The sequence below is a fragment of the Mycteria americana genome, chromosome 1 (genome assembly GCF_035582795.1).
Source record: "Mycteria americana isolate JAX WOST 10 ecotype Jacksonville Zoo and Gardens chromosome 1, USCA_MyAme_1.0, whole genome shotgun sequence".
NCBI lineage: Eukaryota > Metazoa > Chordata > Aves > Ciconiiformes > Ciconiidae > Mycteria > Mycteria americana.
In genome coordinates, this window is record NC_134365.1 from 54848038 (window position 1) to 54875459 (window position 27422).

The window sequence follows — 27422 nt, forward strand, 5'->3', positions numbered from 1 at the left end:
TGGGTCACATTTCTACAGCATAAAATAACTGCACTGAAAAAGTCACAAGATTAAAGGAGAGGATAAAGGGGGGAGAGCAAGTTGCCGTGCAATTTCTGAAATAAATGATGTTTGGAAACATGAGATTTCTAAAGATTATTAAGGTAAGTCAACTCATTAAAATGATTATTTCTTCCCTCTGAGTGCAGATGTAGAACTACAGTTTATAAAAATGTTATGTTTTCTGTCCAAAAAGTAAAACTATGTGAAGAAAAAAAAGCAAACAGAATACTCTGAGATATTATGTATCAATAAATAGGATGACCATGAAAATGAGAAACACATGCCGAATTTTTAAAAGCAACTGAAACAATCTAGATTTTTTTCATGGGTCCAATAACAAGATAAATCAGTTCCTTCACCAGCACCTCAGTCCCATAAACACAAAAAAGCCGTGTGTTCATGCAGGTAGAGACCTGGGACATGCAACTGATTTAACGCCCTACAAAAAAAGGAACGTGTCGTCCCCACGGGGAAAAAAAAAAAAAAAAAAGAAAAAGAAAAATAGGTGAATAACGTTACTCAGCACCCGTTATAGAACAGTGGATTTACTCGAGCACACAGACTGCCACGCCCGCCTCCGTGTCCCCCCGGCCCGGCCCGGCCCGGCCCGGCCCTTTGTTGCAGCGCAGCGAAATGGCGGCGGCGGAGCGCGGGCGGGGCGGGGCGGCAGCGCGCGGGCGGGAAGCGGCGCTCCCGGCCCCGCCGCCCCCATTGGCTGGATTTTGCTGCAGACCCGCGCCCGGCGGGGCCCGGCTCCCCCACGGACACCGAGCGCCGCAACGGCGGGAGCGGGAAGCCGGGCCGGGCGCGGCGGGAAGGAGGGGGCGTCCCCCACCACGGGATGCGCTCCCGCGCCGCCCAGGCCGAGCCGGCGGCGGGGCCGGCTGTCTCCCGGGGCCGGGGCCGGCACCGCGCCGCCCGCCCCGGCCGCCTCGCGGAGGCGACGGCGCGAACGTCCCTGCCCGCAGGGGGAAGGGCGCGGAGAAGAGCCCGCCCTTGCCCTGCCCCGCCGCAGTCCTCAACCAGGTCGGACGGCTGGCAATATAGGGGGGCGCTGGCGCCCGTTCCCGCCACACGCTGCTTGGGTGGAGCAGAGTGAGAGCATGTCTGGCAGAGGCAAGGGCGGGAAGGGGCTCGGCAAGGGGGGCGCCAAGCGCCACCGCAAGGTGCTGCGCGACAACATCCAGGGCATCACCAAGCCGGCCATCCGCCGCCTGGCTCGGCGCGGCGGCGTGAAGCGCATCTCGGGGCTCATCTACGAGGAGACGCGCGGCGTGCTGAAGGTCTTCCTGGAGAACGTCATCCGCGACGCCGTCACCTACACCGAGCACGCCAAGAGGAAGACGGTGACGGCCATGGACGTGGTCTACGCCCTCAAGCGCCAGGGACGCACCCTCTACGGCTTCGGCGGCTAAACTCGATTCCTGGGATAGGTTACGCTTTCAGAACACAAAGGCTCTTTTCAGAGCCACCCACGCTTTCAAGAGAAGAGCGTAATCACTGCTCGTGCACTTGTCTTGTTTTCGTGGTCGTGATAAAGTCGGGGGGAAGGGGGATGTGGGGGGGTTGGGCTTTCGCGGTCACCGCCCGTAGCCCCCCGCTGTCCGCGGCCCTTCTGCCGACCCTCCCAGCCTGAAGCAACAGGCGAGTTTGAAATCGGTGACGGAGAGCGCGTCTCGATTGCGCTCTCTGGGACGAATACCAGGGGAACGGGGGTAGCGCTTGACTCCTGGGGCTCCCTGGGCTCCAGAGAAAAACGCTTAGGCTCTGAAGGACTCCTACGCCCTTCGTCCTCGCCCGTCCTCCTACTCCCCCCTCCTCCCGCTCCTCTCTCGAAACGGGATCGGGAGGGAGAGGCAGGCCAGAAAAACCGGACGACGGGGGCAAGCGCCATTGCGGCAGCCGCTTCCCAGCCACAAGGCTTCAGAGCAGCGGCCTCAAACGGGAAGCGCATGAAATGGCGGCACTCTCCTCTCTGCCGTTCGGGGGGCGGGACAAAGCGGGAAGGCGTGGGGAGAAGAAACAGCTCGCAGCACCCGTAGCGTCCGAGGGACGGCGGAGGAAAGAGACTGTGAGCCCCGTGCGGTAACCCCTTCCCTTACTGCCCTCCTCCTGCGGAAAGGCTGCCTGTTCTCTAGACACCGCTCTCGACCCTCTTCCTCCCACCCTGCGCCGGCAGCTGTCAACGGGGAACCCCACAGCAGCCAACGCACAAGGGGCGGGGCAAGGGACGGTCCCAGGCGACCTGCGGCCCGAACCTCCCCCCGTTATCCCAAAACCGCGCTGCCTCGAGCACGGCAAAGAGCGCTCAGCACCGCCTGCCTATGCCTGCTCCCAACAACAGAGACACAGCTCTCTCCAGTGCCCGCGTGGTGGCTCTTAAAAGAGCCTTTGGGTTTGGTGGAGGCCTGCGGCAGGAGGCTCAGGCGCGCTCGCCGCGGATGCGGCGGGCCAGCTGGATGTCCTTGGGCATGATGGTGACGCGCTTGGCGTGGATGGCGCAGAGGTTGGTGTCCTCGAAGAGCCCCACCAGGTAGGCCTCGCTCGCCTCCTGCAGCGCCATCACGGCCGAGCTCTGGAAGCGCAGGTCGGTCTTGAAGTCCTGCGCGATCTCGCGCACCAGCCGCTGGAAGGGCAGCTTGCGGATCAGCAGCTCCGTCGACTTCTGGTAGCGCCGGATCTCGCGCAGCGCCACCGTGCCGGGCCGGTAGCGGTGCGGCTTCTTCACGCCGCCCGTGGCCGGCGCGCTCTTGCGGGCCGCCTTGGTGGCCAGCTGCTTGCGGGGCGCCTTCCCGCCCGTCGACTTACGCGCTGTCTGCTTCGTGCGCGCCATCGCTCCGTCTGCTCTTCCTCACAGTAAGAGTGGGGTAACAGCAGCGCACTGTTAGTGGCGACCCGCACCGCCCGCCTTTTATAGCCGCGCTCTGCTTCTCCATTGGCTGAGGGAAAGGACCGAGCTCATTGGGCCGATTTGAAAATCCCGCGTTAACCCCCTCTGTGCTGAACCGTGCTCCTCAATAGTTAAATGACACCCTTGGTCTTTTCATCTTCCGTTTCATCTGAATCGACTTGTCTTCTTTTTATCGACTTGCCTTTATTAATTGTGCCCTTCATCAAGTTAATACTTCTCATACAATCCGCCAAAGGAGCCTGCTACAAACGACGGGTAAAAATAAAAAAGGACATATTTTCTAGGTTTATCAGAAGAATAATCGTTTTTTTTCCAGGTGTACTTAGTAAAATCTAAGTATGTAAAAGCCAGTCGCTTATACTTTCCAGTTCTAAATTATTTAGGGAAGTATTTCCGGAGAAATCTAATGCTTTATTTCCAATCCAAAACTAGAACTCCCATACCAATGTGGTTTTTTAGCAGCTAAAGTCATATAAGTATTTCATTATATACTTAAAAAGCGGACCCAGTAAGCAGGATTCGGAGTCTCACACTAACCAGGAACAAACAGGAGAACTATATACTACAGAAAAAATAATTTAAAACCCCTTGGGGCTTCCCCGAACAAAAAAAAAAAAAAGGACGACTACTTCCCTTTGAAAGGGGCTGGGGCTCGGGACACCCTCAGCTACCGCCGTGCTTACAGGGTGTTTCGAATCACCCAATTAAGGTCTTCGCTTTTTCGACCAGTCAGAGGGGGGGAAGGCGGGGCCGCCGCACACCATAAATAAGGGTCGCAGGCGGTAGCGATTCCCTTCTCCGAGCGGTAGAAGTCGCAGGTTGAAATGGCGCGCACGAAGCAGACGGCGCGTAAGTCGACGGGCGGGAAGGCGCCCCGCAAGCAGCTGGCCACCAAGGCGGCCCGCAAGAGCGCGCCGGCCACGGGCGGCGTGAAGAAGCCGCACCGCTACCGGCCCGGCACGGTGGCGCTGCGCGAGATCCGGCGCTACCAGAAGTCGACGGAGCTGCTGATCCGCAAGCTGCCCTTCCAGCGGCTGGTGCGCGAGATCGCGCAGGACTTCAAGACCGACCTGCGCTTCCAGAGCTCGGCCGTGATGGCGCTGCAGGAGGCGAGCGAGGCCTACCTGGTGGGGCTCTTCGAGGACACCAACCTCTGCGCCATCCACGCCAAGCGCGTCACCATCATGCCCAAGGACATCCAGCTGGCCCGCCGCATCCGCGGCGAGCGCGCCTGAGCCTCCTGCCGCAGGCCTCCACCAAACCCAAAGGCTCTTTTAAGAGCCACCACGCGGGCACTGGAGAGAGCTGTGTCTCTGTTGTTGGGAGCAGGCATAGGCAGGCGGTGCTGAGCGCTCTTTGCCGTGCTCGAGGCAGCGCGGTTTTGGGATAACGGGGGGAGGTTCGGGCCGCAGGTCGCCTGGGACCGTCCCTTGCCCCGCCCCTTGTGCGTTGGCTGCTGTGGGGTTCCCCGTTGACAGCTGCCGGCGCAGGGTGGGAGGAAGAGGGTCGAGAGCGGTGTCTAGAGAACAGGCAGCCTTTCCGCAGGAGGAGGGCAGTAAGGGAAGGGGTTACCGCACGGGGCTCACAGTCTCTTTCCTCCGCCGTCCCTCGGACGCTACGGGTGCTGCGAGCTGTTTCTTCTCCCCACGCCTTCCCGCTTTGTCCCGCCCCCCGAACGGCAGAGAGGAGAGTGCCGCCATTTCATGCGCTTCCCGTTTGAGGCCGCTGCTCTGAAGCCTTGTGGCTGGGAAGCGGCTGCCGCAATGGCGCTTGCCCCCGTCGTCCGGTTTTTCTGGCCTGCCTCTCCCTCCCGATCCCGTTTCGAGAGAGGAGCGGGAGGAGGGGGGAGTAGGAGGACGGGCGAGGACGAAGGGCGTAGGAGTCCTTCAGAGCCTAAGCGTTTTTCTCTGGAGCCCAGGGAGCCCCAGGAGTCAAGCGCTACCCCCGTTCCCCTGGTATTCGTCCCAGAGAGCGCAATCGAGACGCGCTCTCCGTCACCGATTTCAAACTCGCCTGTTGCTTCAGGCTGGGAGGGTCGGCAGAAGGGCCGCGGACAGCGGGGGGCTACGGGCGGTGACCGCGAAAGCCCAACCCCCCCACATCCCCCTTCCCCCCGACTTTATCACGACCACGAAAACAAGACAAGTGCACGAGCAGTGATTACGCTCTTCTCTTGAAAGCGTGGGTGGCTCTGAAAAGAGCCTTTGTGTTCTGAAAGCGTAACCTATCCCAGGAATCGAGTTTAGCCGCCGAAGCCGTAGAGGGTGCGTCCCTGGCGCTTGAGGGCGTAGACCACGTCCATGGCCGTCACCGTCTTCCTCTTGGCGTGCTCGGTGTAGGTGACGGCGTCGCGGATGACGTTCTCCAGGAAGACCTTCAGCACGCCGCGCGTCTCCTCGTAGATGAGCCCCGAGATGCGCTTCACGCCGCCGCGCCGAGCCAGGCGGCGGATGGCCGGCTTGGTGATGCCCTGGATGTTGTCGCGCAGCACCTTGCGGTGGCGCTTGGCGCCCCCCTTGCCGAGCCCCTTCCCGCCCTTGCCTCTGCCAGACATGCTCTCACTCTGCTCCACCCAAGCAGCGTGTGGCGGGAACGGGCGCCAGCGCCCCCCTATATTGCCAGCCGTCCGACCTGGTTGAGGACTGCGGCGGGGCAGGGCAAGGGCGGGCTCTTCTCCGCGCCCTTCCCCCTGCGGGCAGGGACGTTCGCGCCGTCGCCTCCGCGAGGCGGCCGGGGCGGGCGGCGCGGTGCCGGCCCCGGCCCCGGCCCCGGGAGACAGCCGGCCCCGCCGCCGGCTCGGCCTGGGCGGCGCGGGAGCGCATCCCGTGGTGGGGGACGCCCCCTCCTTCCCGCCGCGCCCGGCCCGGCTTCCCGCTCCCGCCGTTGCGGCGCTCGGTGCCCGTGGGGGAGCCGGGCCCCGCCGGGCGCGGGTCTGCAGCAAAATCCAGCCAATGGGGGCGGCGGGGCCGGGAGCGCCGCTTCCCGCCCGCGCGCTGCCGCCCCGCCCCGCCCGCGCTCCGCCGCCGCCATTTCGCTGCGCTGCAACAAAGGGCCGGGCCGGGGGGACACGGAGGCCGCGGTTTTTGCGTTCTGGTCATTCGATTTTTTCGACTTGGGGGAGGTCACTGTGGAGTAACATTCCCCGTGTCATAGCCATTTCCTTTAGGAATAACTTTGGAGCCTTGAGCGGTTCCGGTATACTGGGGTAGCAGCTTTATCTGTTCGGGAGAAGACGTTGGGTTTTGCTGGGCGTCTGTCGGCACCACGAGTCCACGGTGCGGGAGCTGCTGCGGTGACTCCCGGAGGCTCGACCGGTGTAGAAAGCCCTCCAACACTGCGTGTGCACACACACTGTTTTACTTTTTGTATCTGACTTAGGATTTAAATTTACCGTGAATATATATTTGAGGGTATTTTTTTTTCCTGGTTAATTATATCTGTGTGCAATACACAGGTTTTAGTCTTCGTGTTTGGTTGGTCAAGTATTTGTAATTTTGTTTGATCCTCCCCATCTTTTCCCTGTTTCCGAATGGGTCCTCATTACTATAACACTTCCTGATATTGAAGTTTTTGCTTGGTGATTTCACAGCCCTTTCCCTTTGAGCTGTCACACTTTTTTTCATTGTTTGTCCTTTTTCATCCCTTGTTCTTGAAAGAATTTTCTCTTTCTCTGGGGCTTTGTGGGAGTGTTTTGAGTGTATTTTTTTTTCTCTGTAGCCTTCTAGTGTGTATGTTATTTAATTCAGCTTATGTTTGGCCACCATTTTGATAAGTCTATTTTCATGTGTAGCTAGCTAGCTTTGTAGTGTTTATATCTATTAGTATTATATTTGTATATATATATATAGTGTATTATATATATATATAGTGTGTATATATATATAGTATTATATATAGTGTTTATATCTATTAGTTTATATTTATTAGTATCAACTGATTTAGTGCTACAGAAATAGCAAAAACATATTTATCTTTGCATATCAACCTTAACGGTGCTGTTGGCACAGATGAAGCTCCTCAGTTTACATTAGAATCACTGTGTCTTCACACACTATTTATCACCTCACTTACTGTTTGAGAAAAAAATGAATTGATACGCAGCCTTTTTTTCTCCCCCATTTACAGGTTACAGCATGAATAGAATACAACAGAGAGCTCAGTAAAGCTTCTGCATAACTATAAAGTGTATTCTTCTCTGGCTATTACTTCTCTCAGTATTTAATAGCATACACCTTTCCCTGGCAGTGATTAGCATGGTTTTTCCCCTCTATTTGTCTAGATTCAAAGGACCTCTTTTGTTCTCTTCAGGACTGCTGAAAGAATTATTTTTCCCTTCTCATCTGGCACATTTGTTTTTAATCCTGTAATTTTTTGCACATCTCTTCTATAGCTTTGCTTTCATTTCACCTAATGACTTCAAATGGTGTAGACGTTGATATTCTTGTAGATTATCCACTTAAACAATTTAATTCTCTTTTATGTGGTTTAGTAGGAATAGGTATTCTGCCTTGCAAGGTGCCATATTCACCTCCCATGCCTAGTGTTGATTGGCACTTCGTCAAAAAGTTGCAGTCTCTTAGCATCCATTTCTTGCCTTTTTTTAGTTCACTGGATCTTTTTGTGGCATTTATTGTGCAGTTAATATTTTTGTCTGTAAAAATTAACCTTTGCTTATTTTTGCATCATACTTTCTTGATCCTCTCTATATTAGACTTCCTTAAATAATCAACTTTTCATCCTTATCCAGGGCCCATTACTTCTTAAGAGTTACAACCCAACTGAAGAACTGAATCAGCTAATTATGTAATTTGTTCCTGATCTAAGCAATAGCTTAGCTTCAAAAGGGATAAAAAACACAGATGGTCTGAAGCACGAATTTTTATTATAACCGATTTTACACAGAATCTTTGTAGATATGCTAGCGATGTACAGACACATAGAATATATTGCTGTATTAGTGTGCCTGGGTTATTTGGGGAAATATTCTATATTTCATGATCATTAAAGTCAAGTAATGTTTACCCAATTTTATCTTTTCCACACCAAACAACAGTTTAATTTTCTTGTTTTTATTTTAGCATAATCTATGCGTGTGGTATCTTTCTTAACTTTTGACTGGCAGCGGTAGGTATAAAGTAACAGTGTATATGTTATTGAAGTGTCGGGGCACTGCTGAAAATAGACAAAATTAAACCAAAAGGAGGGGCATATATCCTGTTTACAGGAATTCAAACCTTTCAATGTTCTGGAAAAGAAGGAAGGAGCTCTGAGCAATATGCATTGATTGAATTCTGGAGTACCACTTCATTTCCTAATATGACATCTTGGTCTCCTACTTTATGGCCAGTGTTCATCTTTCACTCCTGGTGGTTCATTTACATGGATTTTTATAACTCAGAACCAACAAGTGAGTATATGAACTATCCATTAATAATTCTTTTTTTTTTTTTTTACAAGTCAGCTTTTCTCATTAATCAAGACAGTATGGGGAGGGTGAAAAGTTCTGTTTTCCTCTTCCTGATCAGGCGGCATTAGTTGGAAGAGTCTTGAGCTGTTTCTCACGATGTGGGAAGGCAGCCAGGGAACGCTGGAGTGAAGGAGCGGGTTAGGTGGGGGCAGGAAGGAGCAAGAAAGGAACTCTACTCCTCTTCCCACTCTAGGTATATCATAGCAGATCATAGTGCTCCTCTTTCCTTCTTCATCAGCTTTCAATCTCCCATCCTGCCATTCCTGCTAATGCTCCCGACTTTCCCCAAAAGACAACCATCCCCTTGAGGAGGCTGTTGAATAATGTGAATTTCAAAATTTGTTTTCTCTTTGGTGATCTACTTTTCTTCGGGGTTTTGAGGAAAAGTGTTTAGTTGTTATCTGAAGGAGCTGCTGATGTCTTAGTAGATCTGCCAGCACATGTATTTTCAGTTCATTAGGAGAATTAGTATCAACTTGGAAAGTCTCCATGGTGTGTTTTTTAAACCAGCCAAAAGTATTGTGATAGAAATCTTACAATTTGGAGATACACATTTGCTTCACCTCCTAAAGCAGTAGCTTGTGATAAATGTGCTATTTTACTTATGTGAGAAATTTGTGAGGGAAGGGAATAAAACTGCATCACATTCTCAGGGAAATGTAAGCATTCTCAGAGCACCATCACAGGAAATGTAGAAGTCCAGGTAAACATGGAGATTTATTTTTGCCTACAGTAATAATCAACACTATGAAAATATTACAGAAGTTGTCTAATACAACAATAACTTATTTATTTGCATTGAAAGTTGCATTTCAAATTTGTTAATTAAAGCACAAGCAAAATTAATGCTCTGTGCATCCTACTTATATGGAGACTCCAAGCTGTCAATCTCTGCCCAGGCCATCAATCTACACCTCTGAACAGGCCATCTGCAAGGAAACTGAAGGCAGGCCCATCAGCATGACTGGTGGTTATCCCCTCAACAGAAAAGAGAATCCCACATTTTGCACCTGACAGCTCAATATGCCCCTAAATTACTGCTGGACTGCCTGAGTTTTGGTCAGCTCAACCCTAGTTTCCATTCTCATTCATCTGGACTAACCTGATGGACCTGGCACCTGGGCTGACTGCTCCTCATGGGTCTGTCTGCCTCAGGGCACAGCAGAACTTCTTCTTGGGTGTGCATTTGCCTCTGGGCTTTACTTGCAACTGTGCTGAAGGGCACCGGTGGTACATTCAAAGTCACTTTCCTCCAGATGGAAGCTGGAAATCCTTGTGCAGGGTGGATCGTGGCAGTCCCTACCCAGGAACAGTGGGATCCATCTCTGACAGAGCTTTATAAACCTCACAAATCATATATGTATTTAAGCATCAGTAATTAAGAGAAGTGTTACCTTTGCATGCATTGGTGTGTTCATGCAGTAACCTTCAGTAGCCCTTGCTGGTTATCCTCAAACTTGCAGAGCTGGACAAGGGATAGCTGGGGCTGAAAGCCAAAAAAAAAAAAAAAAAAAAAAAAAAAAAGCACATAGAAGAAAGTTACAAAGTCCTTTACAAGGTAATGACTTTTTTTTTTCTCTCCTGTTTTTCAACGTATAATAACTAAATATTAATCTTATTAGTATTATCTTGATAATAATTATCCTATGCTACTGCTGTTCTGTATGATACTGTCCTTTTACACCTCCAGCGTGTTATATGTGTGCACAAATGCATATATCTAGTATGAAATTTTCTGTTGAAATCCCCCCACCTAAAAAAGCATTAGAGCTGCTCTGTTGCAGCTGGAAGGTCCTTCAGCAGTTAGCTGTACACACACAGCGAGTGCCTAGGACTAGCAACTAATGGGAACTTCACCGTCTATCAAGACACGTGGACTTGGACTTCTGGATCATAATGGGTGGTGGCAAATCAAACCATCCTTTTGGTGATAAACAAAATCTCCATTTGCCTGACCCGCAACAGCGCTCTTCCCATGGTCTTTACAGCATACACATCTTGGGCTCTCCAAGCTTTAGGCATTTCGGATGTAATTAAATGAAAATAACTTCAGCCTTCTCATTTATTCACTTTTTTTGACTGTAGTTTTCAGTTTCACTGCCTGTACTCCTGCCCCTGATCCCTGACTCAGCCTTCAGAACTGTCTCACCACCATCTTCCACTTTTGCTGCACCCTCCACGTTGATCCTAATTAAAAAATTCCCCCACAAGAGAAAGCAATAAATAGAAAACTAAATAAATAATTTATTGAATAGTCAGAAGTACTAAAATGAAAATAATCTGAATGTCAATAATGACCAGAAGATGAACAGAGAGCAAAACAGAGGATATTGTATCTTTGTACCATTGTAGCATTGTGTGAAATAATTGCACCTTGAGTACTGTGCACATTTCTGGCCTATAAATAAATAAAAAGATGTTGTGCAACTGGAAAAAAAGTTCTGAGTAAACTGATAAAGGTGATTAAAGGTCTAAAATGGCTTCCATACTAAGGATACTAGGACACTTTCAGAACAGAGACAACTACTGGGTGAAGATGTTCTTACTTATCTTCTTTACTATCTATAAGGTCAGTGGTGAAATCTATCAAATTTAGTGAGGTCTAATCTAATTATAAAGTTAGTTACCAACCAAAAGGTTACTGAGGCCAGAAGAGCTTCCTAAATATCATAGGGGGTTTCCTTAACTAAAAGGACTCCATATCTCTATAGGCTTTTTCAAGACGATAGAGAAGAGCAGAAGATGAGTGAAAAGGTGAGGACAGAGCCATCTCTCTTCTCTGTAGATATGAGTTCTGGAGAACGCAGCCACTGGCATACCTGTGAGTGCTTCCTAACACTGTGTTAAAAGTTCTTTTCTCTTAAAGACTTCTACGTTGATCCCTGGTGGTATCAGCTGCTATTCAATTACAAGCACTTGCTGAGATCAGTTTTGTTTTTCTCATAAAGTCAAAAAAATCTCCAATAAATAATCCCCCAAAACAAACACACCCACCCCCCCAAGCTCCTATTCACTTAACTGTTTTTTTTTCCAGGGATTCCAAGTTACTTAGTGTCCTGGTTTGTATAGATATTCCCATGGTTCTCTCACAAACTACTTGAGGAGGCAATAGAGGACGTTCCATGGCAGGAAAAAGCTGCAGCGTCTGTAGGAAGAGGGAAGGACTTGGTTTCCATTTGAAATTCCTCTCCACATGTCAAGAGTAACATCAATCATATGCAGAGTGCAGAAACTTGAAATAATTGAATTCTTAAAGAGGTGATACATAGAAATGCCATCTGCAGAGGAGAAAGGTTTGTCCGCATCAGCCTAGTTAGTATGGTAGGGTTGTTTCTGTACCGTGGAGTCAAGCGGCAAGTTTTCTAGGACAGAATGAACAAGGGGGGAATGCTCTAATGATCACAGGCTCCTTACAGAACTAGTTTATCAAGCAGGATGGTCTGTGGCTCTCTCAGCAGTGAAGTTTGCAGAATCAAAATAACGTTTTCTAACAAAGCGAGCTGGAACCCCGACTGCCTCTTTTTTTTTTTTACCCTGGGCTGCAGCCACAGCATAAATAAAGCACAGTTAAAATAAAACCAACAGTCAGTGCAAGAAACACTGGAGGTATTCAAAACGCAGGCTGTTTGTAACAGCAGCCAGGGCGGGGTGCTCACCACCTCACCGCGGTGTCATTCAGCAGATTCACCTTCCTCGCCTGCGGATTAACGAAATGGAACCGACTCGGGGAGGAGAGGGGTGGGGGTGGCGGAGAAGGGAACCGGAGGGAGAGAGGGGGAGGGAAGGCAAGGAGGAGGAGGAGGAGGAGGGACGGAGGGAGGGAAGCTCCTTGCCGGGCGGGATTGGTCAGAAATTGCTGCAGCGGGGGCGCAGCGGCGCCCGGCGGGCGGTGCCTGGGGCCGCCCCGGGCAGCGCGTCCCCGCCGAGCTCCGGCAGCTGCGGCCGAGCCTCAGCCGCTTCCCGGTGCGGGGGGGAAATCCCCCAAACCGATCGATCGCCCCGTTACTTAGCTGTGCCACAGTAATATTAGGGAGAACCTGTGGTTTATGGCAATCTACAGTTTTGTTAATATTATATACACTCAAAGCATTTATTGTTACCAGGAAATGCAGGCCTCTGCTGTGTTTCTACAGCTGTTACGCAATTGGCTTTCCGACTTCAATCCTGTCATTCAGATTTCCTGAATGTCAGCATCAGCACCCCTGACATTTTGTGAATGGAGACATGTGAGTTTCTTTCATGTTTACCAACGTCTAAGTTGATCCTGTACTGTGTATCTGAGAGAAATAAACACTAATATCAATAGCTTTCTTTAACCTCATTTGGTGTCTAAGCAGGCCTGTTTTCAAGGGAATATGATGAGTAAATTACTAATGATACTATTCAAAAAGTTTCTATACATTACACCAGATTTGTAAGATAGTCCTATTTGATCATATTGTGGTTTGCTATGTATGGTTTCAGAAAGGCACTAAAGGAACTAAGTAGTCGAGTGAAGGGGTTTGAGAGTAACTTTTGAATAGACCTGTAAATGTTTAACCTTTGTGTAGACTGTGTCACATAAATATTCAAATAAGTTTTACAAAGAACAGCCCACAGGAGCAGGTAAATAATTCCATTCACTTCTGTAGGCAAATGCTCTAATGTACCTACATTTTTTGTAAATAGAGTAGCCTAAAGCAACTTCTCCTCCTGAAAGGTGGGGGAGGCGGGATAAAAAACAATTAAAAAAAAAATCACTCCTTCCTATAAGACTGTAGAAAACAGCTTAGTACCAAGGGAATTTGGACAAGGACTTTTTGCTGTCCACAATCAGGTCATTACAGAGCAATCAAGCATCATCTTTTTCAAGAAAAACAGGGGTAAGGGTTTTTGAAGGAAAAGAACATTTAAAGGACTTTTCCCATACACTGTTGTCACTGTGATAAAGTTAATGAAATGTGAATGTTCTTTTATCACTTCACTCTGTTCTACTTCGTTGTCTGCATACTTGGGAAAGTTTCTGCAACTGAGCATGGCTTTTGGGTTTTTTTAATATTACCTTGCATATTATCTTCTAGTGTTTCATGGAAAACCAGAAAATTATGAAGTAACTACAGGTTGAATAACATTCTTTGGGAGAAGGCTATCTGAGAGATTGCAGTATGCTATAGGTAGTACTTTAAAGCACATTTTGTGTGAACTTAAAGGTCAAAAGTAATTTAGGTCATCTATGACACTAAATGTTTTTTCATGACCACCATCATCTGTGATACACTATTTTTGCACCTAAAGCCTTCCTCCTTTATGTAGAAATCTATTTGAGAATTTAGGCTCTCTGACTAGTTGGAAAGAAATTTGGGGAAGGACCCACCTTAAGTTGAAATTCAGCATCTGGACTGAAATAAAATACTTATTAAAGAAAATTTTTTGAGTCTCATCTGTCCCATAGATAATAGGTGTTATACTCTGATTCTCTCTTCTATTTAATATATATAGGACTTTAACTATGGTATGCAGACAAGATGTGTTCATTTATAACAAGCATAGTGACACAAAGTAGAAAAATAAATTGTTTTTCTACATTAATGTGGATGGCTGGTCAGGAGAAAGAAGGAGGAGGAACTATATACAGTAACTGTAGGAAAATATTCCAGTCATATTTTAGCTGAAGAAAAACAGGATTTGGTATACAGAATTCAACAGTTTGCCTGTACTAATAAAAACATGCTAAAAACCATTGTGAAAATACTGTTGGTTGCATAAAACCCAGAACATTAGTCAAACTGCTACAAAATGAACTTGAGCTCTTTATATGCACCATCTCAAGAGGAAAACATAGCTAGAAAGGCAGAGAATAGAACGGTAAGTTTTGTGATTTACCATTACTGAGTGTAACTAGCTTCTAGTGAAGAAGATAATAGAAAAAAAAAAACTTTAGACTAGATTTCAAGCTGTCCCTATCTCATTTGAAAATAAAAATGTTAGAATACTTGTCATTGAGTGATTTTTCAGTCATCAGTGGGGAAAAAACCCTTCTTCCCTAATTTCCAAGAGAAGCAAAACAGACACACTTCTTTCTCAGGCACTTCAGTGTGAGCATTGGTTCTAAAAAGAAAAATGTTCCCTCCTCACAGTGTGTTTCTGAGGCCAAAAATGAAACCTGGGAGGTCTCTGTTTCCAAACATGGGATTTTCAAATGGCCCAATCAGGATCTTCTGCAAATCAATCCTCTGATTCAGAGCAACGTAATCTCTTCCCCCCATACTAAATATCCACTGATAGAAGGTTATTTTTCTTAATATACTACATTAAAGAAACTGAGTTTATTAAACAAAAAGTAATCCTCAAATGTTTTAAACTTAGTTCTAAGCCTCTAAGTTCAGAAGGTTACTAATAAAGTCCATCTCTGAATAGTAGGTGATCAATACCCAATACTACTTCTTTCGACAGGGCTAATAAAAAGGAAAAAAAAAAAAAAAAAAAGAGTCCTCTGCCTGTTTCGAAAAGAAAAAAAAAAACTAAACAAAACCAACCTTGAAAATCGTGTGAGAAGCATGTAGCGTTTAAAACAAATCCCGCGATTCTCATCTTGTTTCCAAGCAACACTGCAGCCGGGCACTCCTGCCTTACCTCCCTCTGCTCGAAAAACATTTTCGAGTAGCACATTGCCACAATGACTCACTCCTCTGCCTCCTGAGGGAGGACAGTGCAAAAAGCAGCACAGTTTTCCTTGCCTTATTTCTCAAGAGGCACTTATATGAACAAAGAAAACACCCCTCCCCCCTCTCCCAGCCCTCAGGCAGCCGCATTCGGAGGCTCCCGGTGGTGTATTCCTGGCTCCCCTTCGGGCAGTTTTGTTTTCTTCCACATAAAACACTACTGAACGAAAAATAAATAAAAGCCTGTTTATCTACACCTGCCTAACAAAGGAGGGAATGCGGTGTCCCTTACAGTGGAAGAAAAAAAAAAAAAATCTGTTCCGAGGAAACCCAGAGGGGAGAGGAGCGTTCGCTACCTTCCAACGGGGCGGACTTCCGAGGCAGCAATGGCGGAGAGGCTCCTCCCTGTAAATACCAACCTCTTGCTGATTATCTTTATTTATATCTCCCTGAGACACCCTCCCAACCCCCCCCCCCCCTTTTGAAACCCGTCCCTGACCATGTCAGAGATTCAGCCAGCCGCTCCAGCCCCCACCTCGGAGAAGCCGAAGGCGGCGGCGGGCGGGTCCAAAGCCCGCGGGCCCCAGCACCACCGAGCTGATCTCCGAGGCCGTGGCCGCCTCCAAGGAGCACGAGGGGCTCCCAAGCTGAAGGAGGCCAAGACAGCGGCGAAGAGCCCTAAGAAGCCGGCGGCCGCCGCGGCCAAGAGCCCCAAAAAGGTGACTAAAGCTGCCAAACCCAAAAAGGCAGCACTGGAGAGCGCTGCCAAGCCGAAGGAGGAAGCACCCAGGAGGCGATACTGTAAAAGGAAAGGAAACTTTTGCAGATAAACCTAACAGCGCTTTTAAAAGCTACCCAGGCTGTCAGAAGGAAAAAGAAAGAAGTGAAACATCACTTTAAGTCCAGACTGGTACACGATGATCCCCTGCCGCGCATCTATGTGACTTCCCGTGGTGCTTCTGTACGAACTCCTACGCGGTGGAAAGGCAAACTTCAGCCCATTTTGTTTTAAGTTGTGATCCTCCATTACGATTTCCACCACCACCGCCCATCTCTTACTCAGAATAGCTGACACTGTCCTTTGGAAACAGTCCCAGGTTAATTACAGGACAGCATCCCAGTGAAATACTTACAACTCTGTCAGTATTGCCTGAAAGCCGCAGACCGCAAACAAGAAAAAAAGGACCTAATGAGGCAGAAAAACAAAGCAGCCGCTACGCACAAGGCGCTTGGACTCCTTTTCCACCCGCGAAATAGGAGCAACAGCGGCTGGGCCGGGAGGGAAGCGGGCCCCACCCCGCCCCGGGTTTGAAAACCGCGCGCTCCCCTCGGATTGGCCGGCAGAGGCCCCACCCCTCGCCGCGGGTGGGCACGGAAATCCCGCCCCGACCTCCGCCGCAGCCCACCTCTGCCGGGGTTATCGGTGCTTCCCCCCACCGAGACCACGGAGCGAGAGGCACCGAGCCCACCCTTGCCGTGTTCTCATCTGCTCCCCTTACACCATGCTGCGGTGGCTGATCTCATCAATCTTAACTGCTGCCTTTTATTGACTTTTCAGAGAAGTGGAACTGGGAGACGTTTACATAAGTACATTAACTTCTTCGAGAAAGAAAAATGCTGGGACCTACACCGGTCAGCAACACAAAATTCAAACTACATTAAGAATTTATGCTCCAGCAACCTTCCCCCTACATCTAAAAAGGTTCCAGATATATCAAAACACGCTGTTTCCAGAGAACCGAGCATTTGGAGGCTCAGGTGTTCCTGCTCTTTCTGGGATGATGTGGGTGGCTCTGAAAAGAGCCTTTGGGTCGTTTGCTGAAAAGAGCGTTACTTGGCTTTGGCCTTGTGGCTGTCAGTCTTCTTGGGCAGCAGCACGGCCTGGATGTTGGGCAGCACGCCGCCCTGCGCGATGGTCACCTTGCCCAGCAGCTTGTTGAGCTCCTCGTCGTTGCGGATGGCCAGCTGCAGGTGGCGGGGGATGATGCGCGTCTTCTTGTTGTCGCGGGCCGCGTTGCCCGCCAGCTCCAGGATCTCGGCCGTCAGGTACTCCAGCACGGCCGCCAGGTACACCGGGGCGCCGGCGCCCACCCGCTCCGCGTAGTTGCCCTTGCGCAGCAGCCGGTGCACGCGGCCCACGGGGAACTGCAGCCCGGCCCGCGACGAGCGCGACTTGGCCTTGGCCCGCGCCTTCCCGCCCTGCTTCCCGCGGCCCGACATGCCTCGGATAAAAGTTCAAAACAAAAAAAAAAACCCGTAAAGCAAAACAGAAATCTACGTAAAACACGAAAAAGCTGCGAAAACAGTAGAAATGCGGCGAGAGCCGCCACCCTGCCTTTTTATCCCTTCTTTCTGGGGTTCGGTGGGACTTCTGATTGGCGGAGGCTGCGATTGTGAAGTTAACCAATGGGAAGACAGATGAAATACGGACCAATCGCAGATGATGGAAGGTTTGACATCACGAACCCGGACTGTCCAATAGACAAGAACAGCCTTGAGTAATCTCATTTGCATACCGTCCCTATAAATATGGGGGTCGCCGCTATTGTATTTACGTCGTTCCTGCGGTAGACAGGTAGCGACAGACTTGTAAAATGCCGGAACCAGCTAAGTCCGCTCCTGCTCCGAAGAAGGGCTCCAAGAAGGCTGTCACCAAGACGCAGAAGAAGGGTGACAAGAAACGTAGAAAGACTAGGAAGGAGAGCTACTCCATCTACGTGTACAAGGTGCTGAAGCAGGTGCACCCCGACACGGGCATCTCGTCCAAGGCCATGGGCATCATGAACTCCTTCGTCAACGACATCTTCGAGCGCATCGCCGGCGAGGCCTCGCGCCTGGCGCACTACAACAAGCGCTCCACCATCACCTCGCGGGAGATCCAGACGGCCGTGCGGCTCCTGCTGCCTGGCGAGCTGGCCAAGCACGCCGTCTCCGAGGGCACCAAGGCTGTCACCAAGTACACCAGCTCCAAGTAGAGCGTCTCCGATCGTCTGTTTTAACCCAAAGGCTCTTTTAAGAGCCACCCACATATTCAGTAAAAGAGTCATTCACACTGGTTTGGTTCGGTGAGTGGTACTTGTATTTAGCAGTGTTTTAGTTCCCAGACTAGGGCATACTGTTTAATAGTAGGAAAAATGTTTGTCATGTTAAAGTACTGGGAATGATTTGGGTTGTCTTGTATGTGCCCTACCCTGCCTGTTCATCGGGCAGATCTATAAAAAGAACGTTAAGCACCTAATCAAGTTATTAAGCTATTCACATTTTCCTTCCTCATTTTAGCTCTGTTTCTTTAGTAAGTACAGAGAAATATGCACGGTAGTGTTTAGGGTATTTTGCTTTTTTTCCCCTGCCGTTCCAATATGAAATAAAGCAGGGTTTTCTTACAATAACGGTCTCATTCTAATGCAATTTATAACTTTCCTAATAAAATGTCGTCGTTCTCTTTAAACATTAGCTGTCATTCTCAACGACTTGGCTGCAAGCCAGAGCGGCTTGTTTACTCAGAGAGCTCCGTAGGATTTAGTCTGTACGTGTGATATTTGGAAGAAAACGTTTCATGAAATTTATCACGCTGTGCACAGCGGAAGTGAAATGCTATAGAGAAAAAGAATTGTATTAGTCTCGGAAATTTCTTCTGGAAGCGGCGTAGTTTTTTCTGTCATCTCTTTAATAGAGAATAAGCGCGGCAGAACACAGAGGTGTCTTGTAACCCTTGAAGTGACAACGTAATATGAGAATACAAATAAAAAATTAAGGGATGCTTAAGAAAAAAAAGTGAATGAGAGCGCCTTATCGAACTTCAGGTGGCGCAGGATGTGCAGGGAAGGCTGGTATTTCGAAAAAGCCTTTTGCAAAGGGGCTGAAGTCCTGGCTGCTCGGGGCGGAGGCGGCGATAAAAGCGTCTGCTGCAGGGCCAGAGTGAAAACTCCGCGTCCGCCGGCAGATTACGGCTGTGGGGGAGCGCGCTGCCGCTGCCCGCCCCGCTCGGCGGAGCAGAGCTGAGAGATAAGAGAAGGGAGAGCGGCCGTCGGCTCTAGTGGGGGAGGCGGCTGCGGAGCGGGCAGCGGCCGTTACTCCCCCCTCCCCCGCGCCGGACGGCGGGCTTTTCAAATCCTTCCTATCGTCCAATGGAATTTGCTCCTTCCCGCTAGCCAATCACAGGGCGGTGATGGCTATAAATAGAGGGCTCCGCAGCTGCGTTTCGCACAGACGCTCGTCGCTCGGTCTTGTAGGCAGCTGTTTTGGGGGAAGATGGCGCGCACGAAGCAGACGGCGCGTAAGTCGACGGGCGGGAAGGCGCCCCGCAAGCAGCTGGCCACCAAGGCGGCCCGCAAGAGCGCGCCGGCCACGGGCGGCGTGAAGAAGCCGCACCGCTACCGGCCCGGCACGGTGGCGCTGCGCGAGATCCGGCGCTACCAGAAGTCGACGGAGCTGCTGATCCGCAAGCTGCCCTTCCAGCGGCTGGTGCGCGAGATCGCGCAGGACTTCAAGACCGACCTGCGCTTCCAGAGCTCGGCCGTGATGGCGCTGCAGGAGGCGAGCGAGGCCTACCTGGTGGGGCTCTTCGAGGACACCAACCTCTGCGCCATCCACGCCAAGCGCGTCACCATCATGCCCAAGGACATCCAGCTGGCCCGCCGCATCCGCGGCGAGCGCGCTTAGGTTTCTAGCAAACGGATCTTTCAGACTATCGAAAACCCAAAGGCTCTTTTAAGAGCCACCACTTGGCCATTAAAGAGAGCTGTAAACTCTTATGTAGGAAATGATGTTTCTCTGTGCTTTTCTCCTAGCTTTTACAGCGACCGAGAGCCGCTATCTCGTCAAGTAAGTACCAATTAAAATGTGTAAGTCACATTTCAAAGCGGTCGGAAAGGATCCTGGCCGTAGGAAAAGTGTGGTGTGGTAAATTCCTGTTGAGGTGACCGTGCTAGGACAAATCGCCTTTTAGGATGAAAATTCCTTTCTATACCTTTTCTTTCAGAAGATTTTTTTTTAGCTGTTTAAGGAAAAAGCCGTAATCGCGGGCTTTCCTTTTCTGAAGAAGATATCCAGCTCTAAAAGGTTTGTATTTTTTTGTTTGGTTGTGTGTCTGACAAGCATTCATACAAACTGGCTGAATTCGTAAAGGTGCCTCTTTAAAGAACTCCGCGTTCTCCATTAGAGAAGGTGTGTTCAGAGGTAAGTATATTGCAAATGCCTCTTGCTGAGCTGCGTTTACGTTATGCTCTTATGGTAACAACGTTACGGTTTATTGTCCCGACAGAAATATTGTTTTCTTTTCCAAACCCTTCGAGAGGGGAGCGCGTTTCGTTTTTGAAGTCGCAAGAAGTCCTTTCCCGCCCTTCGGGAAAGGCGCTGGGTCGGTAGTTTTCTCAGTGCTTTGTCACTCTTGCTCTGATTGTCCCTGTCGTAAGCGACGCCCCCCGCACATCTTCAGCCCTTCTCAAGCACTTCTCGTTTTATTCCTGAGATAAACGTTGTATTTCCAGACAGAGCAGGGGGTAGGGCGGTGGCAAGGGTAATTTCTGCGACTCCCGCTTATCAAAAGAGGTGTGCTTTCTGGTGGTGTCTTCTCTGGGACACACTCGTGGCATCCTTGATGGTTCTGGGTATCCTGTCTGAATGATTAGAGAAACCCATTTGGATAAATTTTCTCCGTCTGTGTTTAGGCTCTGGGAAATATTGCCTGAACTGAGCACAGAGGAAGTATTTTCCAAGGAGTAATACTGATTAAAAATTTGACGTCGAGTCCAGAATTATTGTTAAATGGAGACTCTTCCCCATCCGTCGTGTTCAGTGATTTTTTTTTTTTGTGAACCTATCTGGAAAACGGAGTTTCTCCCTGACTGTAAATTCAGCTGCACAACCCCTTGCCCTCCTACTCAATAGACCCGTAATTGGTGCCTGAAAAATGTAGATTTCTAAAATTATCTCTGACTTTACGTCGCCTTTCAATTTTTTTTTATATAAAACGGCCTGCAGTATATAACTTGGGGAGCTTGCTGTTCCATTGAAGCCTTGGAAATGATGTGTTTTTGGTTTTCCAATGCTACAAATGAGCAGCTGTGCCTTTAAGAAGCGGTTGGACTGAATTGAATGCAGCCTTCACGTCAACTTAGAAACAAGGAGCCAGGGAGAATTGCTTAGAGGAAATATTTCTTTTGAAAAGCCTAAAACTGCAAGACTCTTGCTTTTCTGTTAAGTGCGGATGCGCTTTACCTTAGGAAATCTTCCTTCCTCTGTGTCAGGAACTCGGACTCTGCAGCAAAATCTGACCAATCAAGTGCCTCGACACACCATTTTCTTTCCCTTGTTTTTCTCACTTTCAGCCATTTTCTGTTACTTAACCTCGGAGGGGTAAAAGGGAGGGGGAAGGTATCGGGAATAGTACTTTGGGAATTAAGATAGTCTATGTGATTTGTGTCTGCCCCCCCCCCCCCCCCCCCCCAGTTTTTCGTTGACATAGGATTTGTATTTTTCAGAACAGATTTTATTTGTTCTTTGACATAGGATTTGGGTTTTTTTCAGAACAGATTTTTTTGTAGTGGATGATTATCAGTGTGATAGCAGTGATACTAGTGTCTTAGTGAAAGCAAACTGATTTCCTGTTACTGTCTGTGATATCGACAGATCTATTTGTTTATCTAAACCTGTTTATGAGAAACTTATTAATAATTAAATCAAGTATAATAGCTGCTTTTAATATTTAATGTAGTGGATATTTAATATCCTACATAAACCAAGGGTCAGAATACTTACATTTCAGCAGAACTTTGGGTCAAAAATGATGCTTTTCTGTGTGATCAAGAAATAAACGATTTTTGAGGAGTGAGAAAGGGAAACAGTTTTTATTGGTTTTAATCTCTATCATTTTTCTTCTAGTCTCTTGAAGACCTTGGACTGTTTTCATAAGTATAGTATTACTTGGACTCATTCTGAGAGTTGCATGCTTGAATTGTAAAAGCACTAGCTCCATCAGCTGAGAAAGAAAGATGTGTAAGATTTTATTGCAGGAAGGGTGAACTCATATGAATCCTAAATTACAATGCCTGAGTCTAAAGTAGTTTTGGGGTATAATACATTATGGAAGGGCACTAATAATAACCTATCATAGCTTGTCCTAGTGGACCAGGCTAGCAACTAGGAAGGACTTACTGTGTAGATTTTAATGTCTGTAACAGCTGCAGATGGTTGTAGTGATATGGGGAACAGTGGTAGACTGTAGCTTATACAATCAGTGGGCTTTGCTCTTCCCTCCTTACACAAGTGATAAATCCTATCTGGAATCCTATCAATTTGCATGTGGTGTTGAATCACTTAACTATAAAAAAGCAACAACAAAAAACCCAAATCAGATGTAGGTTGGGGAAAAAAAATCCTTTCATAAGGTATGAATAAGAGCTGATATAAAGAATATTTAATTAAGTTGGGGTTTCTGAGCAACGATAAACTACTTAAGGAATTGAAAGACATCTTGCACTTGCTACAAAATTCAGAGAAACTGATTATCAGTTAAGTCTGGTGCAGAATAGATCCTGGAATGTATTTGCTAAAATGAAACCAAAACACAAATCTCGAAATAAAACTGAACTTGCCATAGATGGTTTACTTGATGTAACACTTCTTTAGTCTAAGACACATACAGGTGACTTAATGCAAGATTTCCTAACTCAAAGTGAGAGTAAAAGTGAAGGTTCCTCTGGTACCAGCAAGGTCCAGCAACATTTCTGTGCTTCTTGCAGGAGATCCTGAGCTAATGAATGCTGCCAGATAGAAGCTGGCTGTGAGCAAGACCAGTGTGCTGACTGGCTTGCAGACTGCTGGTGCTTTGCCCTGTGTGTCTGTTGGCAATCATGTAAGGTGCTTTTGCAGGTGATTTTAGATGCTCAGTAAGATATTTAGCTAAGACTGTTCCTGCCTGTTTAGCCATCCTCCATGAGTGATCTGGCTCAAGTTCACTGCTTGGAAGAATGTATTTCCTATCAGTCCAATGGGTAAGATAGAGCATAACCACTGAGCTCCTGGTGAAATACTTCCTTTAATCAGAAATCTATAAAAGAAGGTCTGATGAAAGCATCTTTGTAGAAAAAAAAAAATATTTGAATCAGCCCTCTTAACACTTATTAGTTTCTGAAAAACTCTAAACAGATATATCCATATGAAAGAGGTGAGCAAGGTTTTCATTTGAATTAACTATTGTAATGTAAAAACTTTGTAAAGGTGATATAGTGGTTTCCATGCAAGCCAGTATGTAAAGATAAATCCTAAACATCCTATCACATTCTTTTCATTTGCAAATACCTCTTCAGGGCTGCTTCACAAGTGAATCACCTGTTGATTACAGTCTTCAGAAATCTCAAACAGCGAAATCTGAGCTTAGCCAGCCTCAGCTTGCCTACCAGCCTGGGTAGTACTGCCTTGCTGCATCTTTTCTTGTCTCTTCTCTCCCACTTTCAAGTCATGTTGTATCTTCAGCTGGGTATAAGCATCTTTCAGATTGTAGATGTACAAACATCATTGTCACAACACTATGAATATTTGCTAAATTTTCATATTATATATATGAAAGTACTGTTTGTCAGCTAGTATTGTTATGGATTTATGTATGCTGGCCACTATAATAGGGTCTGACCCTAGGACCCTGCTGGTTAATGTAAAAGTGAAGGTTTCCAATTCCTCTTGTATTAGTTCTCAGGTTACAGCTTGAGCTGGGTGTTTCTGGAGAGGGACTCCTACACCAGATGGTGCCCCCAATTATACCTGTACCACCCAGCACTCGATCCCCAAGTCCAATCACTTAATTCTGGTCAGTTCTCTCTTGATTTTTTTTTTTAATTGGTTTTCACTGTTGCTGGGCTGGCCTTCTTCTGAAGTTGATGTAAGGGCCATAGAGGCCTTATGAAACAAAGCACTTTTGGTATGAACAACGCATGCCTTGCTAATGACTGTGCCCTTGAAGAAAAACTAAAAGACTGATAAAAGGGGAATATGTAAGCCTCGTTAATCACCAACCTTCGAAGAAGAAACTAAGATGAGGAACTTCAAGGACTGATAAAGGAAACATCTTGTTATAAGGGAGACTACTAGGCTGGGAGGATTCAGCACTACATGAAGCCAACAAGACTTACAGAGACTAGGGGGAAGGTAAAGACAACAGGGGGAGATCACAACCATCGACTCAAAGACAGAAGAAAGCTACCCCCCCACACTTCCTGCAAGCATGCGCAGAATATTAAAGTAGCACTGTAGCTTTGAGTTGAAATAAGAGAAATGTAGACCAATAGAAAACTGCTTTGTGTAATTACTTATGCATATGTATAACTAGACTATAAATACTGTACCTGCATGACCGAACTTTGTGCTAGCTTTGTGGAATGGCCACCTAGCACCCATCTCTGTGCAGACATGAAATAATAAAAATACTTCTGCCCTGTGTGTATATTGGCATCTTGTGCACTGGGTGAATGACCTCACACTTGTGAGGTAAAAAAGTTACCTCATTCTCTTGGAATTGTTTCCTTGGTCCTTATCTTCTTCACTCTGCTTGCATCTGCTGGATTCAGCTAGTTCGGTGTTAGCAGCATTAGCTTTATCAAAAAGTTTATTCTTGGTCAGCTCTTGCAGCCTAAGGCTTCAGCTGCTTTAGCTACTAGTGCTAAAGGAGATTAGTCAGAAAGAAGAACAAAGTTAATCAAATTTCTTCCAGAACACTATGAAGCAATAGTCAAATGGGAAGCTCTATTTGCAGCAAAGGTGTTACTGAAGTAAAAATTAATAGTAATGAAAAGGCAACCTACTCAAGGAACATAATATGTAAACCAAATTGGATTAAAAACAGCTGGTAGATGAAAACTGTAAGTTCAATTTGATACCTTGGCTTTGAGATACAAATTCTTCTAACTATAAAACAGTGGTGTTATATCTAAAATTGAGTCCAACAAGCATTTCCACGCCTTTTAAAAAGTTAGGAAAATATAACACAGTATAAACCACAAAGAGCTGTAGCAGGTACTGCTTGCCAGCACATAAAGTTCTTTGTAATGTGAAAGTCCAGGACAGGAGATGTTTCTAGCTACTTTAATCTCCTTTATCCAGGGAGTGTTATTGCTTATAGGACAGCACTGTGGCAAAGTCCCTAAGCATCCACATTGCAGTCTGTGTGAAAACTCTCACCTCCTGCTGTAGAAGTGTCCTAATGTCCTAGGTGACAGTACAGAGCTGCAGCGTCCACCAGCGTTACAAAGGACACCTTCCTGACTTTTGGTGAACACTTCACTGTTCTGTAACTGCTAAACCCTGAAGCCTTAACCTCTCAGAAAAGAGTGGTGGCCTTTAGCACTCTGGTGAGTACTCATACAACATTAATAACTGAAATAGTGAGATGTGAAAAAATTCACATTTGTCCAGAAATATAAAAAACCACCTATTCTCAGAACTCTGGAAATAAGTAGTATATGCAAGCACTAGAAAGAAGAGCGGAAGAATAGCTGTAAGTATGGAGGGTGTCAATTGCACCTAGACAGTAGGTAATCAAGATTCTGAAATATCTACCTGCAGTTTGTCTGGGACACCCGGGCTGTGAAAACAAAGCACAGTATAAAACAAAGCACAGTATAAAACAAGGGACAGAATAAACTAAAGCAGTTGAGAGAAGATGAGAGGAAGATAATGATCAGTCCTGGACCAATAAAGCATTCAGCTATGGAGACAACAGTTGGTGAGTAAATTCTAATGGTCAGGGAAGTGTTAGAGATTGGAGAGACAGAAGAATAGAATTGCTGTTAGCTTCTAAACTTCACAAGAGGCCATTCAAAGACGAGCACATTGTAGCCAACACCTCCCTCTCCTTGGAGAGCTGCTGAGGGCTCATAGCAAGCATTCCTTGTCCTGCCTGTCCCTGCAAGCAATACTGGCCTGCCCACTTGGAAACTTACCTGGTGTTTTGAGTGTTTGTGTGTTTTTAGGATGCGTGAGTGAAATCACTTTTGCTTTAAAATAAAAATGCCTTCCCTTCTTGGTGTATTCTTGCACTGAACTTTGCTGCAGCACATCAGGGTTTAGGTGGTGTAGAGTTTTTTTGTGTTTTTGTTTGTTTGTTTGGGTGTTTTTTGTTTTTTGGTTTTTTTTTCCTCTTACTCTCCTTCTTCTTAACATCAGTTAATAGTTAATCATAGAGAAAGAACTATTTGTGTTATCCAGCTTTCAGGCAGTAGTAGCGTATGGCTTCAGTTCCAGGACTGATTCCTTGTCTTGCAGTTTTTTACCCCCAAGCACTGGGACAAGTTGCTAGCACAGGACTGGGAAGATGCTAAAGAAAATGTATTACTGGGCTTGATCACCCCATCTTTATACATGAGCAAAGACTGTACTATACTGGGCTGTGCGTCCAGTTCTGAAGCCACTGATGCACACATGGAGATTAAATATGGTCAAGATATTAAAGTTGCTCAAATCTGCTGTGTATCCTTTTCACTGCTATTTGCCCTTTATCTGGACCAATTGTTATACACCTCTGAAGATCGTCCAACATTTACTTGCATGTCTGCCCCATGTCATGAATATTTGAGATAGTTATGAGCATCTTCCTTCTCTCTGCATCTCCATTTTTGTGTGTTACCCTAAGCACACCACTGAACCATCAGGGATAGATCTGTAAAGCTACACAAAATGCTGGCCTGTAATAGCTTCAATCTGTGAGGCCATTAAGACGGAGGAAATTTTTTCAGAGGATACATGAGATAATTTTCCGTAAGTGTTCAGTATGGTCCCATGGATTTTTAGCACAGTATGCCAGTGTTGTGATGTAAATGTGGATGCATGGTATAAGAATTACAATGGAAAGGGGAAGAAGGATGGTTTCTGTGACACAGCCTTTCAGAAACAGCCAAAAATCAAATGCAAAACTTTCTATGTGTTTCAGATGTCAATTCAATGAGCTGAGCTCTGAACATTTTCAGAATTAATTCAGGCTACTGATAGTCCATGAAAAGCAGGTAAGATCCCCACTTTACCAATGCAATGATAAGTAGCATTTGAGAATTTCTGTGTGCTTTGCTGCAGTCAACCAGCTTATTGTCAAAATCACTGTCATGCTGAGATTAAAGGACTTCTAAGCAAAGAACCATGCTAGCTACAGTTCAAATTAGTTATATAGTAAAATAAACCACTAAGAAAGCTTTTTTCCCCCTTTTTTCTTTCTTTTTTTTTTCCTTTCTCCTGAATGAAGTATGGTGCTGGTTGTTGAAATTGAATGTAATTTTCCTTAGTTGTGCCAGTTTTGATCTTCCCATCAGGTATCCCAAGCAGGGTCACCCGACAGATTTTTTTTCGTTTGTTTTGGTTTTTTAGGGAAAGAAACGTG

General features: G+C 47.1%; 7 protein-coding genes and 1 long non-coding RNA gene across 9 annotated transcripts; 4 read left to right on the plus strand and 4 right to left on the minus strand.

Moving 5' to 3' along the window:
• The first annotated feature begins 1121 nt into the window (after nucleotides 1-1121).
• LOC142408268 (histone H4) lies at nucleotides 1122-1538 on the plus strand. Its single transcript, XM_075498576.1, has one exon. The coding sequence runs from the start codon at nucleotides 1146-1148 to the stop codon at nucleotides 1455-1457; it is 312 nt and encodes a 103-aa protein (XP_075354691.1). The 5' UTR covers nucleotides 1122-1145; the 3' UTR covers nucleotides 1458-1538.
• An 880-nt stretch (nucleotides 1539-2418) lies between these two features.
• LOC142408254 (histone H3) lies at nucleotides 2419-2890 on the minus strand. Its single transcript, XM_075498538.1, has one exon. It carries the CDS (start codon nucleotides 2873-2875, stop codon nucleotides 2465-2467), a length of 411 nt encoding a protein of 136 aa, XP_075354653.1. The 5' UTR covers nucleotides 2876-2890; the 3' UTR covers nucleotides 2419-2464.
• Nucleotides 2891-3763: 873 nt separating this feature from the next.
• LOC142408249 (histone H3) lies at nucleotides 3764-4233 on the plus strand. Its single transcript, XM_075498523.1, has one exon. The coding sequence runs from the start codon at nucleotides 3778-3780 to the stop codon at nucleotides 4186-4188; it is 411 nt and encodes a 136-aa protein (XP_075354638.1). The 5' UTR covers nucleotides 3764-3777; the 3' UTR covers nucleotides 4189-4233.
• An 880-nt stretch (nucleotides 4234-5113) lies between these two features.
• On the minus strand, nucleotides 5114-5529 carry LOC142408273 (histone H4). The gene has a single exon (XM_075498588.1). The coding sequence runs from the start codon at nucleotides 5505-5507 to the stop codon at nucleotides 5196-5198; it is 312 nt and encodes a 103-aa protein (XP_075354703.1). The 5' UTR covers nucleotides 5508-5529; the 3' UTR covers nucleotides 5114-5195.
• Nucleotides 5530-9154: 3625 nt separating this feature from the next.
• On the minus strand, nucleotides 9155-15525 carry LOC142408500 (uncharacterized). 2 transcript variants are annotated; one of them, XR_012775307.1, is made up of 3 exons: nucleotides 14936-15525; nucleotides 11440-11698; nucleotides 9155-9906 (listed from the first exon to the last, which is right to left on the minus strand). It is a non-coding gene; the product is annotated as an uncharacterized LOC142408500 (long non-coding RNA). The 2 variants fall into 2 exon arrangements; XR_012775309.1 differs by lacking the exon at nucleotides 14936-15525 and adding an exon at nucleotides 11835-12067.
• A 1067-nt stretch (nucleotides 15526-16592) lies between these two features.
• LOC142408465 (histone H2A-IV) lies at nucleotides 16593-17383 on the minus strand. Its single transcript, XM_075499018.1, has one exon. The coding sequence runs from the start codon at nucleotides 17279-17281 to the stop codon at nucleotides 16892-16894; it is 390 nt and encodes a 129-aa protein (XP_075355133.1). The 5' UTR covers nucleotides 17282-17383; the 3' UTR covers nucleotides 16593-16891.
• Nucleotides 17384-17596: 213 nt separating this feature from the next.
• LOC142408487 (histone H2B 8) lies at nucleotides 17597-18992 on the plus strand. Its single transcript, XM_075499069.1, has one exon. It carries the CDS (start codon nucleotides 17656-17658, stop codon nucleotides 18034-18036), a length of 381 nt encoding a protein of 126 aa, XP_075355184.1. The 5' UTR covers nucleotides 17597-17655; the 3' UTR covers nucleotides 18037-18992.
• Nucleotides 18993-19281: 289 nt separating this feature from the next.
• LOC142408450 (histone H3) lies at nucleotides 19282-19815 on the plus strand. Its single transcript, XM_075498976.1, has one exon. The coding sequence runs from the start codon at nucleotides 19313-19315 to the stop codon at nucleotides 19721-19723; it is 411 nt and encodes a 136-aa protein (XP_075355091.1). The 5' UTR covers nucleotides 19282-19312; the 3' UTR covers nucleotides 19724-19815.
• Nucleotides 19816-27422: the final 7607 nt, after the last annotated feature.

What these genes read in the sequence shown, in the direction of transcription:
- LOC142408268 (XM_075498576.1), top strand. Translation starts at nt 1,146, where the DNA reads ATGTCTGGCAGAGGCAAGGGCGGGAAGGGGCTCGGCAAGGGGGGCGCC.
- LOC142408254 (XM_075498538.1), bottom strand. Translation starts at nt 2,875, where the DNA reads ATGGCGCGCACGAAGCAGACAGCGCGTAAGTCGACGGGCGGGAAGGCG.
- LOC142408249 (XM_075498523.1), top strand. Translation starts at nt 3,778, where the DNA reads ATGGCGCGCACGAAGCAGACGGCGCGTAAGTCGACGGGCGGGAAGGCG.
- LOC142408273 (XM_075498588.1), bottom strand. Translation starts at nt 5,507, where the DNA reads ATGTCTGGCAGAGGCAAGGGCGGGAAGGGGCTCGGCAAGGGGGGCGCC.
- LOC142408465 (XM_075499018.1), bottom strand. Translation starts at nt 17,281, where the DNA reads ATGTCGGGCCGCGGGAAGCAGGGCGGGAAGGCGCGGGCCAAGGCCAAG.
- LOC142408487 (XM_075499069.1), top strand. Translation starts at nt 17,656, where the DNA reads ATGCCGGAACCAGCTAAGTCCGCTCCTGCTCCGAAGAAGGGCTCCAAG.
- LOC142408450 (XM_075498976.1), top strand. Translation starts at nt 19,313, where the DNA reads ATGGCGCGCACGAAGCAGACGGCGCGTAAGTCGACGGGCGGGAAGGCG.